Source organism: Bombina bombina, chromosome 1 (assembly GCF_027579735.1).
Source record: "Bombina bombina isolate aBomBom1 chromosome 1, aBomBom1.pri, whole genome shotgun sequence".
In the NCBI taxonomy this organism is placed as follows: Eukaryota; Metazoa; Chordata; class Amphibia; order Anura; family Bombinatoridae; genus Bombina; species Bombina bombina.
This window is the reverse complement of record NC_069499.1, coordinates 719,335,008-719,352,319: the sequence shown is the minus strand read 5'-3', so window position 1 is coordinate 719,352,319 and position 17,312 is coordinate 719,335,008. Positions and strand designations below refer to the sequence as shown.

Genomic DNA, 17,312 nt, shown 5'->3' with positions numbered 1-17,312 from the left:
TTTAGTTACTGGTGCTAAAATCATACTCCTCTTTTAACAGAACTCTTCATCACTTTCTGTTGTAGAGTAAATAGTACAAACCGGCACTATTTTAAAATAACAAACTCTTGATAGAAGAAATAAAAACTACAACTAACACCACATACTCTTTACCATCCCCCTGGAGATGCTACTTGTTCAGAGCGGCAAAGAGAATGACTGGGGGGCGGAGCCAGAGGGGGGGCTATATGGACAGCTCTTGCTGTGTGCTCTCTTTGCCATTTCCTGTAGGGGAAGAGAATATTCCCACAAGTAAGGATGAAGCCGTGGACCGGACACACCAATGTAGGAGAAATTGTGTTTTAGTGAGCGCACTTCTATATGCTTCAATGGGAGCCTTGTTCTGATGCCGATAGACACTGTAAAGAACCTAGTGCAGCGCATGGGGCAGAAAAGTTTAAATATAAATATATACATATATATTTACAGTGAAATACCAGTCCCCGTAGACTGCAATGTAAATGCACTTTTAGTGCCGTTTCTTTTGGAACATCCCACATACGCTCACTTTAACCGCTTATAACTGCTTACTGCAGTTATCTATACTATAATCGCGTTTGTAACGCGTCCGTCGCCAGCTGCGCATGCATCCTCAAAGGAATGTCGGCTGCGTGAGGCAGCCAAAAGAATCCACCTGGATGCGGCTTACGCTGATCAAAAAATAAAAAAGTCTAACATTACAGAAAAAAATAAACAAAATTATCAAAAAAAAATAAAAAATTATGCCTAATCCCTATGAAAATAAAAAAGCCCCCCCCCCCCCCCGAATAAAAACACCTTCTAATCTAAACTACCAATAGTCCTTAAAAGGGCCTTTTGTAGGGCATTGCCCTAATTTAAAAAGCTCTTTAACCTCTAAAAATACTAAGTCCCCACCCACCAAATACCCCAAAATAAAAAAACTAACACTAAAAAATACTAAACTATCCATTGCCCCTAAAGGGGCATATGTAAAGGCATTCAGCTCTTTTACTGCCCTTAAAAGGGCAATCAGCTCTTTTTCAAGCCCAAACAAACCCTAATCTTAAAAAATAAAAAAATAAAAAACACCCAAAAAATTTAAATAAAAAAGCCTAAACCTAAGCCCCAAATAGGTACTCACTGTTCCTGAAGTCCGGCGTAGGTCTTCTTCCAGGCGGCTCCATCATCTTCTATCTTCATCCGGAGCGAAGGCGGCGCTTAGCAGAGGTGCAGAGCTGTCTTCCCGATGCCTGGATCCTCAGCGGCTTGGAGGCTCCTCTTCATGCAATTGTCCGTCGCACAATGAAGATTGAATGCCAGGTACCCCATATTTATTGGGGTACCTTGCATTTCTACTGACTTAAATTATGAAATCAGCCAATAGGATGAGAGCTACTGAAATCTTATTGGCTATTGGCCGATTTCAACATTTCAGCCAATAGGAATGCAAGGTACCCCAAATTGATTGCGGTACCTTGCATTCAATCTTTAGTGTATGACGGACATCGGATGAAGAGGAGCCTCCATGCCGCCGAGGACCGCCGCTGCCGAGGACCACCGCTTAGGATCCACGCGTCGGGGAAGACAGCTCCGCACCTCCGGGTCCGTGTCGCCAGTGAGGACTAACACTCCGGGTGAAGATAGAAGATGATGGAGCCGCCTGGAAGAAGACCTTTTCCACCGGACTTCAGGAATGGTGAGTACCTATTTGGAGCATAGTGTTAGGATTTTTTTTATTTTGGGGGGGGGGGGGGTATTTTTAAGATTAGGTTTTTAATGGTCTGAAAAAAGCTGAATGCCCTTTTAAGGGCAATGCCCACACAAATGCCTCTTTAGGGGTAAAGGGTATTTTAGGTTTCTTTAGTATTAGTTTTTTTTTTTAATTTTGGGGGGGTTGGTGTTAGAGGGTAATTGGTAATTTGTTTAGATAAAAGAGCTGTTTAACTTAGGGCAATGCCCTACACAAGCTCTTTTAAGGGTTATTGGTAGTTTAGTATTAGATTAGGGTGTGTTTTTATTTTGGGAGGGATTTTTTATTTTTATAGGGGTATTAGTTTAGGTTTAAATTTTTTATTTTGGATAGCTTTGTTTATTTTTTTATGTAATTTTAAATTATTTTTTTGTAATTTTAGCTTTGGGTTGTAGTGTTTTTTTTATTAAATAGACTGCCCTCTGGGCAGGCTTATCGCCTAGTTTTAATATAAATAAAAAGACGCTCATATATTTATTTATTTTTTAAGAAATTAACTGTACACTTTATTTTAGTGGAAATTGGGGTACATTTTTTTCATTAACCAGAGATCTGATCTCTGGTTAATGAATTTAAGTGCAAAGTGCTACTGTGAGCTTGCGGTAGCATTAACCAGCCAATTATAATGGCTGTTTATTTAACATGTGCCTGTAAATAGGTGACTATGCCCATTTATGGGCGCACATTAAAATGTTGCTCCACTTGCAATCTAGCCCTATATGTTTTAAATTAATAAATCCCTTTTTCCTACAACTTTACTTTCAGATAAATTAGACAAAATCCCTATTTAGCACCTTCAATAGAAGTGCCATCAAACTTTTCATTAATGTTAAACCTCTAAATATTATTGTGCCAGCCTCTGTTCACTGTGGCGCCCCCTACTTGGGTGTAATCTATATTTACTGGTGGAATAAGTCTGAAACTTAAAATATATCAGCTTTTTTTTGGCCCTAAAGCCATAATGATAGAAAAATGTATTCAGTTCACTAATAACGTCTTGAAATCTTTTAAAACACTTTCTGATATAAGAATAGAGAACAGAAATGAATTTTAGAACATCAAATATTTGTAATCAATTCCAAGAAAAACTTAATGAGAGTACTGATAATGTCAATGTTCAGAATAATACTTTGCCTTCAAACAGAATGAAGAAGCAACAATTTCAATTACTTTTCTTAGAGTAGACTATATTGAGAAGACATGAAGGAATCCTAAAGATAGCCTAACCTTGCTGAAAAGTCGAATATTGAGGAGCACAAAAGCACTAAGACCATTTAATTCTGAAATTCATCTTGCTGTAGACAGGTGCATATCCTACCAGGTGGGTAATCTGGTTCTGTCCTTGGTTGTGGGTGTAATTTTGTGCATCTTGTTGTTTATATGGGTTTTACTATGTGCCAAACAATATGAGTCAGTGGGGAATTGCAGTTTTTAGTCATATAGCTCAATCTAGTATATGAATGTTTGCTAAATAAATCTATTAAAATTAGCAGTTTTGCCTAGGGTTTTCAACTTAGAGGATATTACAATCAGAAAACAAAGATGGAAAACAAAACCTAAGTACACCAATGACACATAATAACTGAAAAATAATTACCTTGCTGTACATAAGTGTTTCCATTTTCTCATTCAGTAAATTTGTTTCTAGTTTAGTTTTATTCATCTTGATAAATTTAGATTTTGCAAGCTCTGATTTTTTATTGCAGCAATCCTGACAGGTCGATGGGCAATGCATTTTAATTTCTGCTACCTGTGGAGAAAAAGCAAATGAGGAACACAAATGCTGAAGAGGATTTGACAAAATGTTTACATTAGATTGCTAAATAGCCAATAAGTAGTATTATAATAGACAGAATAACAGCTCTTACTTATTTCTATGAAGAATTTTAATGAGTGTCTTGGAATTTTATGCCATGAAAAGTTATATACAGTATATGACCATGACACTCTCCAACTGGAAGCATTAAACAATTGTAAAATTAGCTGACTTAAATAGCAAAATAGTTGACATTAATCAGACAAATGTTATACAGTGTAACATGAACCATTTCTAAATTATAAGGTCTGTCATGTGAAACACTGTTGCACTCTTAGTGTAAAATAATATATCCACGGTCATCAAACCAATTGTCTCTGAGATCTAGGGAAGAGAGAATTGCAACCATCTTTTCCCTTGATCCATATAGCAAATAGTGACAGAACCTTATACCTCTTCCTCTTAATAAAACAAGAAAAGGAATAAAAATACTATTATTAGCCATTTACTCTCCCTTTAACCATGAGAACAGTGAGTCATTGAATGCTACGTTTCTAATTAAAAAACTGTCTGGCACTGATCCTGCAGATCTCACAATAGAAAACTGATTTAACTAAATACCTGTTTCATCGTCTCTTTAAAATTCTCTAGTCGGAGCTTGTTCAAAAGATGTTGGGGAACAGAACACTTAGCTTCACCTGTTGCCTTATGTTTGGTGTAGGTTATAGGTTGCAGCGCTGTCCTATTGCTCGTCTTCCTTTGTTGGAGGATGTTCTTAATCTTCCTGGTGCAATACAACTGCAGAGCATCAACTTCCCTGTCTGGACTCTTTGAATGTGCACTTTGCTTTTGCTCTTTTACAGCCTCTGTAACTATAAATATGTTTAATGAATCAAGTTGATGCACATGGTTAATAACTATAGTACTGTAATGTTAATCAAACTAAAATCATTATAGATGATAAACATTTTCAATAAAACAAAAGAAAACTGATGGACAGAGTTAAAAGGTCAACCCAAGCGCTATTATTTAAAGTGATACTGTGCACATGCTTTCTTTATTCCATCTAAAATGAGTTTTTTCAAATTACTTGTCTCTTATGCCTAATAAAACATCTTTATCGGTCAGTGTGTATGTCAGAAAAAAAATATGTTGTTTGAATGCAAAGTAGCAGCAAATGCATGCTGTTTATGTAGCTACTCATATACTGTATGAGTAGCTACATAAACAGCATGCATTTGCTGCTACTTTACATTCATGCAAAACATATATTTTTTTTCTGTGCTAAAATAGAACTTTAACATGCGTAACTGTTATTATGAATATGATTGTGTACAGCATCCTTTTAATGAAAAATTAAAGTCTGCTGGAAGTTTGTTTAAAGGGATACGTATACTAGTCTGTGATTTGCTGATGTCTGTCACATGATACAGGTGTTCTGTTGAAAATAGCTACACTGTCGGGATTTGCTACCTCGACCTGCTCACAACTACGTAATTGCATTCCACCCCAGGCAGAGGCAAATAAAATAGTGGCGAATCACCAGCAGTTACAGCCAATCCGCTGTCAACACATTCTACCGAGTGGGATCTGCGAAAATGCAGTCCTATTGTTGTTTTTCCCTTGTTGAGATTTGCTACAAGCATCTGCACATGTTGGTCATTACATAATTGCATTCCACACATTTCTTTCAAACATATGTTGAGTGCAATTATGTATTTGTGCGCAGGTCAAGGTAGCAAATATCGACAAGTAGCCATTCCGACAGAACGCTGGAAAATGTGAGAAAAAAATAAATTAGCAAAAAAAAAAAGTTCAGAGTAGGTGTCTGTCTTTTTTGGCCAGACTAGTTCTACCCCTTAGCACCCCTCATTTATACCCAGACATAAGTGCACTTTATGGCAATGCCACAGCCCAAACTACAGCACCAATCAGGGCCCGTTCTATAATTGGACCACAGGGTCTAGGCAGCATTTGACAGAGGCAATACTAAGGGTTAGCATATTCTAGATAATAGTGTTTTTAAAGAGAAATTAGTCTTATATTATGCCTAACAACAAACTCTGGTTGGGTTTAGACTGTAGTGTGTAGAGAGTTGAGGGGAATCATTTTATTCTTAAACCAGCCTTGGCACCAATCATCATTACATTTGGCAGGGCAGTCCATAGGGTTATTTGGATTAATTAAAACATTAACCATAATAAATTAGCCAAAAAATGCATCATTGATATAACAAGACATTGGCTGAAACAAATAAACATTGGGCCCCAAAGGCCTCAACTAAAAATGTGAAAGAGGTTCAGTAATAAAAGGCTCTAAATGGCAGACACATGAACCCTTTGATTATACACACAATAACTAAAGGAGGTTTCACAGACCAACACTATACCCTAAATGGGTCTTTCAACTTATATCATGTCCTGAGGTCTTATCAATATTCATACATACACTCTAGGACAAAGATCCTACGATTATCAAGTTTTCAGCGGAAATTGCATAGCTCTTTAGGCTTATATAACTCCACATTATAATAAAATTAGGTTTTTAAGTTGGAAAAAGAAACAAAATATTTGCAACCCAATCCTAAATTGAGATTTCTGCAATGACTCTACGTAAATGTTTGATTAAATCAATGCCACCATTTTTACTCACTAAAAATAAAGCCCTTTTTTGAATTGATAGCATGATCATTTTTAGCCATTAAAAAAGGGTATTCTAAATAAAAAGAAAAACAGGTGTCAAAGAGGATGGTGTCCTGGCACGGCCTGACAGAGGGAGAACACTAAATGCATCATTTACTATAGGCAATTAAATGGAAATTAAAAAATTATTACTCAAAATGTGAAAGTCCGTAGAACCATACAAGAGCTACAGATGAATGGATGATATAAATGTTCAGCCTTGATTATGCATGTATAAGTCCAACAAACAGCATGCAGACTTCTAGGGTGTTTTTATGGCCCTAAGGACATACATAGATAATACAATGCAAATTTACTCTATTTATTTTGATTTCTAAATAAGGTTTAAAGGAGATAAAACAGTAATTAAATTGGACATATTCATTGGTGCATGTAGACCTGATATTGGGTCAGATTACAAGTGGTGTATTACATTTTTTTTACAAGTTGAAAGTAAATTATTTGTATGCGAGCAAAACCCAATCACTATGTATTGCGATAGTGCTAACTCCCCCCCTAGACTTCAATAGAGTGTGCTGAAGAAAGAAAAAAAATACTTATTGCTCGTAGGCTAACCCGACACAGTGTTAGAACAAATATTTTACAGTCCAATGTTCTTCAGATAGAAGAAAATTTTATATTTTAAATAAAATTATAGCTTGGAGATAGACACAGCACCAGTTTTTCAAAGTAAGACAAAACTTCAGCTTTATTTCATTCAGTAAAATCCATAAAGTCCAAACATTTCAGTGTCCATACTAACACCTTTTTCAATGGTAGTAAGTCAGAACAGAGATAGCGGTGTACCATGTACAAATCGTTCCAGGCTATTTATACGTACATAGTGTGTTATCCATCCCACGACACGTAGGGGCCAATTACATCACACGCTATACCAAATGTCAACAACGGAAGTGCAATAAAGCCACTGCATGGCTAATTAGCATATTCAATCACTTCACATGTAAACACTGTGACACGTAGCGTCACATTAAATAAACAGACTAAACTTGTGAAGCAATGGCTCATACAGGTGGGGTATAGTAGATTGTGGATCGTACATTAAGTGAACATTATCGAACCCCCTAATTGGGAATCAATTTAAATGAAACTACATGAAATTAGAAATACACTATAGAAAAAATACATAATAAAAGAAAAAATTACTAAATAAAAAAAAAGTATATAATCGTAACAACATTCGAATAATAAACTATGACATATGCGCTGGGATGAAGTTGATCAGATCAAGTGTTTTAGTGTCCCAATGAGATCTAAAAGAGAAGTATACTAATGATCAGGATTTTGTGCTTTGATATCCCACAATATTTATTTATATATATATATATATATATATATATATATATATATATATATATATACACACACACACACACAGCAGGTAGTGGCAGGTGCACTCTCACTAACACTTTAATTCCAAATGCCAGGGTGCTAGAATATGGTGTAGAATATGGAAATCAGGAGACAGCACTCACTGGTCTTGACAGTACTGGATTTATTCAGTGACGTTTCGGGGAATACACCCCTTCATCAGACCAAAGTACATAGAATGAAGCAAACATTTATACTGTTCCATAAGACCCTCCCCCAGTGTGAAAATGCGCCAAAATTGTTGCCATGCAACCACCAAGTGTCAACAAACCCCATACAAATGAATTAAAAAACAAATTAAATATACCACAATATACCAAATAAGTGAACATTGCAACCATGTACATATACAGAGCAAGTGGGAATCATAATGCAAACGGTAGATACAATTAAAGATCAAACAGAATATCAATAGAAAAAAGTATTCAGCATAGATAGACATTATGTAACCGATGGGCAGCAGTTAACAGGACCAATGAGCAATGCATAGATTAAACGTTTCATTACAGGCTTATACTGAGCAAGCAAGCAATATATATATATATATACATATATTTATATATACACAGGTAGAAAAGATAGCGGAACGACTATAAGTAGAAATCACACTGCAGGCATATATTAGCAGGGGGTGTCCAAGGTATATGTATTGGGACTTATCTCATTAGTGTCAATGTAGCGCTGGCAGGAAGAGGGGCTATCAAGGCACATGAACATGGAGTAATCAGTAAAACACTCCATGCATACAGATAAGGAGAAGATAAATACCTGATGGGTTTAGAGGGATATAGCTTCGCGGAGAGATGTGTGTGTTACCGGAGATATAATAAGCTTGGAGTACTGCGCATGCGTATCGCAATCAAACAACGCCCCTAAGGCTATCGCTATGTGAAAGTTAATTGGTTAGAGGAGACAAGCCCCTATGTTGTCAACAGGCAACGAACAGCTAAAGACAGCAGCAAGAGCTGCTGGAAAAAGAGATCCCTTGATACGCATAGCCAGAGATTGTAAGGGACACCCTTACACGGTGTAAAAATAACTGATCTGCCATATATAGCACAGACACAGTCCCTAACACGGTCAAATGCAGGAATATTGAGCTAATCAATAGTTGGTAGATCTATTAGCACTGGATGGTAAACGGAAGAATTAATCAAGGGGGCATATTGTACAGAAGAGTACATGCACAGAATAGTATATCAAAAAAGCAAATTGGATTTTAAAAAAAGGTAAATTTTGATTTTACAAAAAGCCAAATTTGATTAAAAAATAAACAAACAATTAACCTATTGTATTAAAACAAGGGTGGAAAAAGGCACACACAACACAACTCAAGGGCTCGCTATGTATACCCCAAATGTACAAAAAATACACAAAAGATATATATAAGATATAGTATGCGGTCATATCCAAATGTCCAATGGCTAAATACACAATGTAAGGCAACCTCCGTTATATGACACACCAAATATTTTACAGGTATTCACATAGACAAACCCAATAGATTGCAGGTATACACATAGATATAGAATTCAATGTCCAATACCCACGTATGGGTCTTAAGGATGAAACCAGGTAATAAATGTCCATAATATCCAAAAGCAATGGAGAACATCAGAACGTCAAGAAATAAGTCAAATAATAAGTAAACAACAATCGTTTCCGTGGACTAGCCACAGAGAGTAAACAGTGTTTACAGGGAACAAAAAGGTGGTACCTGTGTCTTCTGATGTCACAAGAAGCAATGCCAGTCGATACTCATGTTAAGGCCGTGTGGGTGGACTGTGTTCAATTTATAAATCCATTCAGCCTCTCTACGGAGTAGTAGCTTGTCACGGCCCCCCCTGCGGTTTAGCGGAGGGATGTGGTCAATCAGCTTGAACCTAAGATCAGATACCGTATGGCCCATCTCCAAAAAGTGCCTGGCCACGGGTTGGTCACTCTTCCCCTTATCGATGGCTGCTCGTATGGCACTTCTGTGATTCGCCATCCTCTTTTTTATGTCATCAGAAGTTTTTCCAATGTAGAATAAACCACAATTGCAGTTCAGCATGTATATCACATATTGTGTGGTACACGTAAGGTAATGTTTAATTTGATTAGCTCAATATTCCTGCATTTGACCGTGTTAGGGACTGTGTCTGTGCTATATATGGCAGATCAGTTATTTTTACTTTCCCCAAATTAATTTTTACACCGTGTAAGGGTGTCCCTTACAATCTCTGGCTATGTGTATCCAGGGATCTCTTTTTCCAGCAGCTCTTGCTGCTGTCTTTAGCTGTTCGTTGCCTGTTGACAACATAGGGGCTTGTCTCCTCTAACCAATTAACTTTCACATAGCGATAGCCTTAGGGGCGTTATTTGATTGCGATACGCATGCACAGTACTCAAAGCTTATTGTATCTCCAGTAACACACACAACTCTCCGCAAAGCTATATCCCTCTAAACCCATCAGGTATTTATCTTCTCCTTATCTGTATGCATAGAGTGTTTTACTGATTACTCCATGTTCATGTGCCTTGATAGCCCCTCTTCCTGCCAGCGCTACATTGACACTAATGAGATAAGTCCCAATACATATACCTTGGACACCCCCTGCTAATATATGCCTGCAGTGTGATTTCTACTTATAGTCGTTCCGCTATCTTTTCTATATATATATTGCTTGCTCAGTATAAGCCTGTAATGAAACGTTTAATCTATGCATTGCTCATTGGTCCTGTTAACTGCTGCCCATCGGTTACATAATGTCTATCTATGCTGAATACTTTTTTCTATTGATATTCTGTTTGATCTTTAATTGTATCTACCGTTTGCATTATGATTCCCACTTGCTCTGTATATGTACATGGTTGCAATGTTCACTTATTTGGTATATTTTCCAGCAGCTCTTGCTGCTGTCTTTAGCTGTTCGTTGCCTGTTGACAACATAGGGGCTTGTCTCCTCTAACCAATTAACTTTCACATAGCGATAGCCTTAGGGGCGTTGTTTGATTGCGATACGCATGCACAGTACTCAAAGCTTATTGTATCTCCAGTAACACACACAACTCTCCGCAAAGCTATATCCCTCTAAACCCATCAGGTATTTATCTTCTCCTTATCTGTATGCATAGAGTGTTTTACTGATTACTCCATGTTCATGTGCCTTGATAGCCCCTCTTCCTGCCAGCGCTACATTGACACTAATGAGATAAGTCCCAATACATATACCTTGGACACCCCCTGCTAATATATGCCTGCAGTGTGATTTCTACTTATAGTCGTTCCGCTATCTTTTCTATATATATATTGCTTGCTCAGTATAAGCCTGTAATGAAACGTTTAATCTATGCATTGCTCATTGGTCCTGTTAACTGCTGCCCATCGGTTACATAATGTCTATCTATGCTGAATACTTTTTTCTATTGATATTCTGTTTGATCTTTAATTGTATCTACCGTTTGCATTATGATTCCCACTTGCTCTGTATATGTACATGGTTGCAATGTTCACTTATTTGGTATATTGTGGTATATTTAATTTGTTTTTTAATTCATTTGTATGGGGTTTGTTGACACTTGGTGGTAGCATTTTCACACTGGGGGAGGGTCTTATGGAACAGTATAAATGTTTGCTTCATTCTATGTACTTTGGTCTGATGAAGGGGTGTATTCCCCGAAACGTCACTGAATAAATCCAGTATTGTCAAGACCAGTGAGTGCTGTCTCCTGATTTATATATATATATATATATATATATATATATATACACACACACATTAAATATATATATATATATATATATATATATATATATATATATATATATATATATATATATATATACATACACACGCATCTACTATTTCAACTTTAACCCATAAGTTAAACAATGCTGACTAACTTATGCTAAGGCTTGATAAATAATATATCCTTTAAAAATGTGTATATTAGACGTGCATAGCTAAAACAATTTATTCTTGTATTGAAATCATGTTACGGAGCCAGCACTTTAGTGAATAGCCTTACACAAGCTTAGAAAGATTTGTACCACATGCTCTGAAAGTGGTGGAGTGTGAAATCCTAAACAAGCATTTTAAAAGGCTGAACAGAGAATGACAGCCTATTCTATCAGCGACTAACTATTTTTAGAAAACAAGTTAATTATGTAGCTCAATGTATTAAGCACTCTCACTGTGGCTTATATGCAAAAACAATTACGAGTTTATCAGGGATGTGTCTAAGTGCATAAAACAATAATGCAAAGCCTCAAGGGATGCAGATTAAAGCTTAAAAGCTGAAGTCAATAAATGTTTGGTGCACTAGGCAATCAGAAGCAACCTGAAATTTATTTAACAGGAATTACCTTTCTTCAATTTTAAGTTAAAGTGACAGTAAAGTCAAAACTAAAGTCAATAATGACATCGGAGGTATAGAAGGTGATGGATCACTATGTATGAGACCCACGTCTACTGTACAGACAATAACACTTTTTTTTAACAAAAATAATGGAAAAAAGGTAGTAGTTTTCTTCTACTTTTAATGAGGTAGACCTCTGAAAGTGTCCTGTTGTATCTGGCACCAAGTCATTAGCAGCAGATCCTTTAAGTCCTGCAAGTTGCGAGGTGGGGCCTCCACGGATCGGATTTGTTGTTCCAGTCACATCCCACAGATGCTCAATCAGATTGAAATCTGGGAAATTTGGAGGCCTAGGCAACACCTTGAACTCTATGTCATGTTCATGAAGCCAATCTCGAAAAATTTTTGCAGTGTGGCAGGGTGCATTATCCTGCTGCAAGAGGCCAGTGCTATTAGGGAACACCATGAAGGGGTGTACGTTGTCCGCAACAATCTCTAGATAGGTGGCACGTGTCAAAGTAACAGCCACATAAATGCCAGGACCAAGGTTTCCCAGCAGAACATTGCCCAGAGCAAAACACTGTCTTCACCGGCCTGCTTTCTTCCCATAGTTCATCCTGCTGCCATCTCTTCCACAGGTAAATGACACACACGCACTTTCATTGCTCCATGGTCCAATTCTGACGCTCATATCCCCATTGAAAGCGCTTTCAGCGTTGGACAGGGTCACAATGAGCACTATGACCAGTCTGCGGCTACGCAGCCCCATACACAGTAAACTGCTATGTACTTTGTGTTCTGTCACCTTTCTATCATGGCCAGCATTATTTTCTTCAGCAATTTCAGCTTCAGTGGCTGGACCAGATTGGCTAGCCTTTGCTCCCCACATGCATCAATGAGCCTTTGGCGCCTCTGACCCTGACACTGGTTGCCCTGCCTTACACCACTTTTGCTAGGTACTAACCACTGCATACTGGGAACACCCCACAAGACTTGCCATATTGGAGATGCTCTGACCCAGTTGTCTAGCCACGACTATTTGACCATTGTCAAAGTAACTCTTTTCGCTTGCCCATTTTTCCTGCTTCCAAAACATGAAATTCAAGAACTGACTGTTCACTTGCAGCACAATATATTCCACCTATTACTTCACCTACAAAAACAAAAGGAATACAGAGCAATCCAGCCTCAGGTTAAATAAAAACTGAAAATGTATTGGTACACTTAAAATCGTAAAGGTGGATAAATCAGTGAAAACGATCTCCCTCTAAGCAAAATCAACCAAAAGAGAAAGAAATGGTCTGACCGGTTTTGGTCCTGTCAGTGGTTTTAATTTTATGGCTAATCAGTGTATACTATGCAACATTTAACTGTATATAAAAACTTTGAAAATATTACCCCCCCTGCTCTGTACCATGTGTTATAAGTGTTCAACACAGCTGTGAAAAGCCAGACAAATCACTGATAAGTGAATGTTCACCATTAATCATTTGACAGGGTGCAAGCACATGTGAACTCCATGCAGCGCACCATATGAAAATGCAGAGATTCGCCAACCGGCACAGGAGACAAAAACAGTAACATGCTGAGTAGTAACCATTCTGTTGACCCTGTATCCTGCAGTTTAATGTCCCTTTAAAAGAGTTGATGCTAACAAGACTGACAACAACAAAAAATGCACAAATGATGTGTGAAACCATTTAAATGTTTTAAGGTAAAAACCAACTGCCCTGATATGAAACCCCACAAACAAATCTTGTTCATGGATACACTGGTCTATTAAAAACATAATTTATGTAAGAACTTACCTGATAAATTCATTTCTTTCATATTAGCAAGAGTCCATGAGCTAGTGACGTATGGGATATACATTCCTACCAGGAGGGGCAAAGTTTCCCAAACCTCAAATGCCTATAAATATACCCCTCACCACACCCACAAATCAGTTTAATGAATAGCCAAGAAGTGGGGTGATAAGAAAAAAGTGCGAAAGCATAAAAAATAAGGAATTGGAATAATTGTGCTTTATACAAAAAAATCAGAACCACCATAAAAAGGGTGGGCCTCATGGACTCTTGCTAATATGAAAGAAATGAATTTATCAGGTAAGTTCTTACATAAATTATGTTTTCTTTCATGTAATTAGCAAGAGTCCATGAGCTAGTGACGTATGGGATAATGACTACCCAAGATGTGGATCTTTCCACGCAAGAGTCACTAGAGAGGGAGGGATAAAATAAAGACAGCCAATTCCGCTGAAAATAATCCACACCCAAAACAAAGTTTAAATCTTATAATGAAAAAAACTGAAATTATAAGCAGAAGAATCAAACTGAAACAGCTGCCTGAAGTATTTTTCTACCAAAAACTGCTTCAGAAGAAGAAAACACATCAAAATGGTAGAATTTAGTAAAAATATGCAAAGAAGATCAAGTTGCTGCTTTGCAAATCTGATCAACCGAAGCTTCATTCCTATACGCCCAGGAAGTAGAAACTGACCTAGTAGAATGAACTGTAATCCTTTGAGGCAGAGTTTACCCGACTCGACATAAGCATGATGAATTAAAGATTTCAACCAAGATGCCAAAGAAATGGCAGAGGCCTTCTGACCTTTCCTAGAACTGGAAAAGAAAACAAAAAGACTAGAAGTCTTTCTGAAAATCTTAGTAGCTTCAACATAATATTTCAAAGCTCTAACTACATCCAAAGAATGCAGTGATCTCTCCTTAGAATTCTTAGGATTAGGACAAAATGAAGGAACTACAATTTCTCTACTAATGTTGTTAGAATTCACAACCTTAGGTAAAAATTTAAAAGAAGTTCGCAACACCGCCTTATCCTGATGAAAAATCAGAAAAGGAGACTCACAAGAAAAAGCAGATAATTCAGACACTCTTCTAGCAGAAGAGATGGCCAAAAGAAACAAAAAACTTTCCAAGAAAGTAATTTAATGTCCAGAGAATGCATAGGTTCAAACGGAGGAGCTTGAAGAGCCCCCAGAACCAAATTCAAACTCCAAGGAGGAGAAATTGACTTAATAACAAGTTTTATACGAACCAAAGCTTGTACAAAACAATAAAAATCAGGAAAACTAGCAATCTTTCTGTGAGAAAGAACAGAAAGAGCAAAGATTTGTCCTTTTAAGGAACTTGCAGACAAAACTTATCCAAACCATCCTGAAGAAACTGTAAAATTCTAGGAATTCTAAAAGAATGCCAAGAAAGATGATGAGAAAAACACCAAAAAATGCAAGTCTTCCAGACTCGATAATATATCATCCTAGATACAGATTTACGAGCCTGCAACATAGTATTAATTACGGAGTCAGAGAAAACCTCTATGACTGAGAATCAAGCGTTCAATCTCCATACTTTCAATTTAAGGATTTGAGATCCTGATGGAAAAAAAGGACCTTGTGATAGAAGGTCTGGTCTTAACGGAAGAGTCCACGGATGGCAAGGAGCCATCCGGACAAGATCCGCATACCAAAACCTGTGAGGCCATGCTGGAGCCACCAGCAGAATAAACGAACGCTCCTTTAGAATTTTGGAAATCACTCTTGAAAGAAGAACTAGAGGCGGAAAGATATAGCAGGATGATATTTCCAAGGAAGTGACAATGCATTCACTGCTTCTGCCTGAGGATCCCTGGATCTGGACAGATACCTGGGAAGCTTCTTGTTTAGATGAGAAGCCATCAGATCTATTTCTGGAAGTCCCCATATTTTAACAATCTGAAGAAATACCTCTGGGTGAAGAGACCATTCGCCCGGATTTAGCATTTGGCGACTGAGATAATCCGCTTCCCAATTGTCTATACCTGGGATATGAACCGCAGAAATTAGACAGGGGCTGGATTTCGCCCATACAAGTATTCGAGATACTTTCTTTATAGCCAGAGGACTGTGAGTCCCTCTTGATGATTGACATATGCCACATTTGTGACATTGTCCGTCTGTAAACAAAAGAACGACTCTCTCTTTAGAAGAGGCCACGACTGAAGAGCTCTGAAAATTGCACGGAGTTCCAAAATGTTGATTGAAAATCTCACCTCCTGAGATTCCCAAACCCCTTGTGCTGTCAGAAACCCCCATACAGCTCCCCAACCTGTCAGACTTGCATCTGTTGAGATCACAGCCCAGGTTGGAAGAACAAAAGTAGCCCCCTGAACTAAACGATGGTGGTCTGTACCACGTCAGAGGGTGTCGAACAATCGGTTTTAAAGATATTAAATGAGATATCTTTGTATAATCCTTGCACCACTGGTTCAGCATACAGAGCTGAAGAGGTCGCATGTGAATATGAGCAAAGGGGAACACGTCCAATGCAGCAGTCATAAGAACCTAGAATTTCCATGCATAAGGCTACCGAAGGGAATGATTGAGACTGAAGGTTTCGATAAGCTGAAACCAAATTCAGACGTCTCTTCTCCGACAGAGACAGAGTCATGGACACTGAATCTATCTGGAAACCTAAAAAAGGTTACTCTTGTCTGAGGAATCAACAAACTGATTGATTAATTGATCCTCCAACCATGTTCTTGAAGAAACAACACTCATAAAAAGCTGGAAAGGATCTTTCCATTGAAAATGAGCAAAGGGAATTGAATCCAATGCTGTTAAAACTTCTATGCATATATAGCAACTGAAGGAAAAAATAGAGACTAAAGGTACCGACAGACGGAACCCAATACAAATTGTCCCTTGTCCGATAGAGACAAAGACAGTGACATAACCATCTGGAAACCTAAAAAAGGTGACCCTTACGTGAGGAATCAAGAAGTTTTGAAAAAATGATCCTCTATGTCCTGAAGAGCAAGTGAATCATATGAGATTCCGCATCCTCAGGAAATAATCTGAATGAAAACAGAAAAATGAAAAATATGCATTTATTGTATCTAATGAAAACAAATAATGCTATCCGTGACCATAAAAAGGCAGAATAGTTTGAATAAAACTCCAAAACCCAGTTCCTAAAAAAGGAACTGGAAGAAATACCCCAGAAGATTCCAGGTCTGAGCAGCGCTTGAACCCCATGGGTGCCCAGCCATGCTACAACAGTATCCAAAATATATAGAACAGAAACACACTTAAAGAAAGTGTTAGCCTTACTGGAATAAAATCAAAGAAATTTGGACAAAATAGAACCAAATAAATTTCAAAGAAGTCTTAACCTGCCCCTTACCAGCCAAGCTGGAATACGGCACGTACATCGCAATATTAGGGAGCCGATTTCGAACCCCAATTAAAAACATGTTACTTGGGAAAGAACTCAGGAATTCGTTCCTTAATAAGAACAACCAAACTAGTATAAGCTTAAAGTTTTAGTCTTAGAACTCAATCTTGAAGCCCATAGTAACAGTTAAGAATTGAATCCAATTATAAAACAAATAA

General features: G+C 37.6%; 1 protein-coding gene across 1 annotated transcript in view; it reads right to left on the bottom strand.

The window, feature by feature from the left end:
* Nucleotides 1-17,312, bottom strand: part of C1H8orf48 (chromosome 1 C8orf48 homolog) — a 135,444-nt gene that overhangs the window by 12,249 nt on the left and 105,883 nt on the right. Inside the window, exons 5-6 of the mRNA XM_053714533.1 lie at nt 4,128-4,378; nt 3,348-3,500 (exon numbers count right to left, since the gene is read on the bottom strand). Of these exons, the coding sequence (XP_053570508.1) occupies nt 3,348-3,500; nt 4,128-4,378 (404 nt within the window). The remainder of the gene's footprint in view (nt 1-3,347; nt 3,501-4,127; nt 4,379-17,312) is intronic.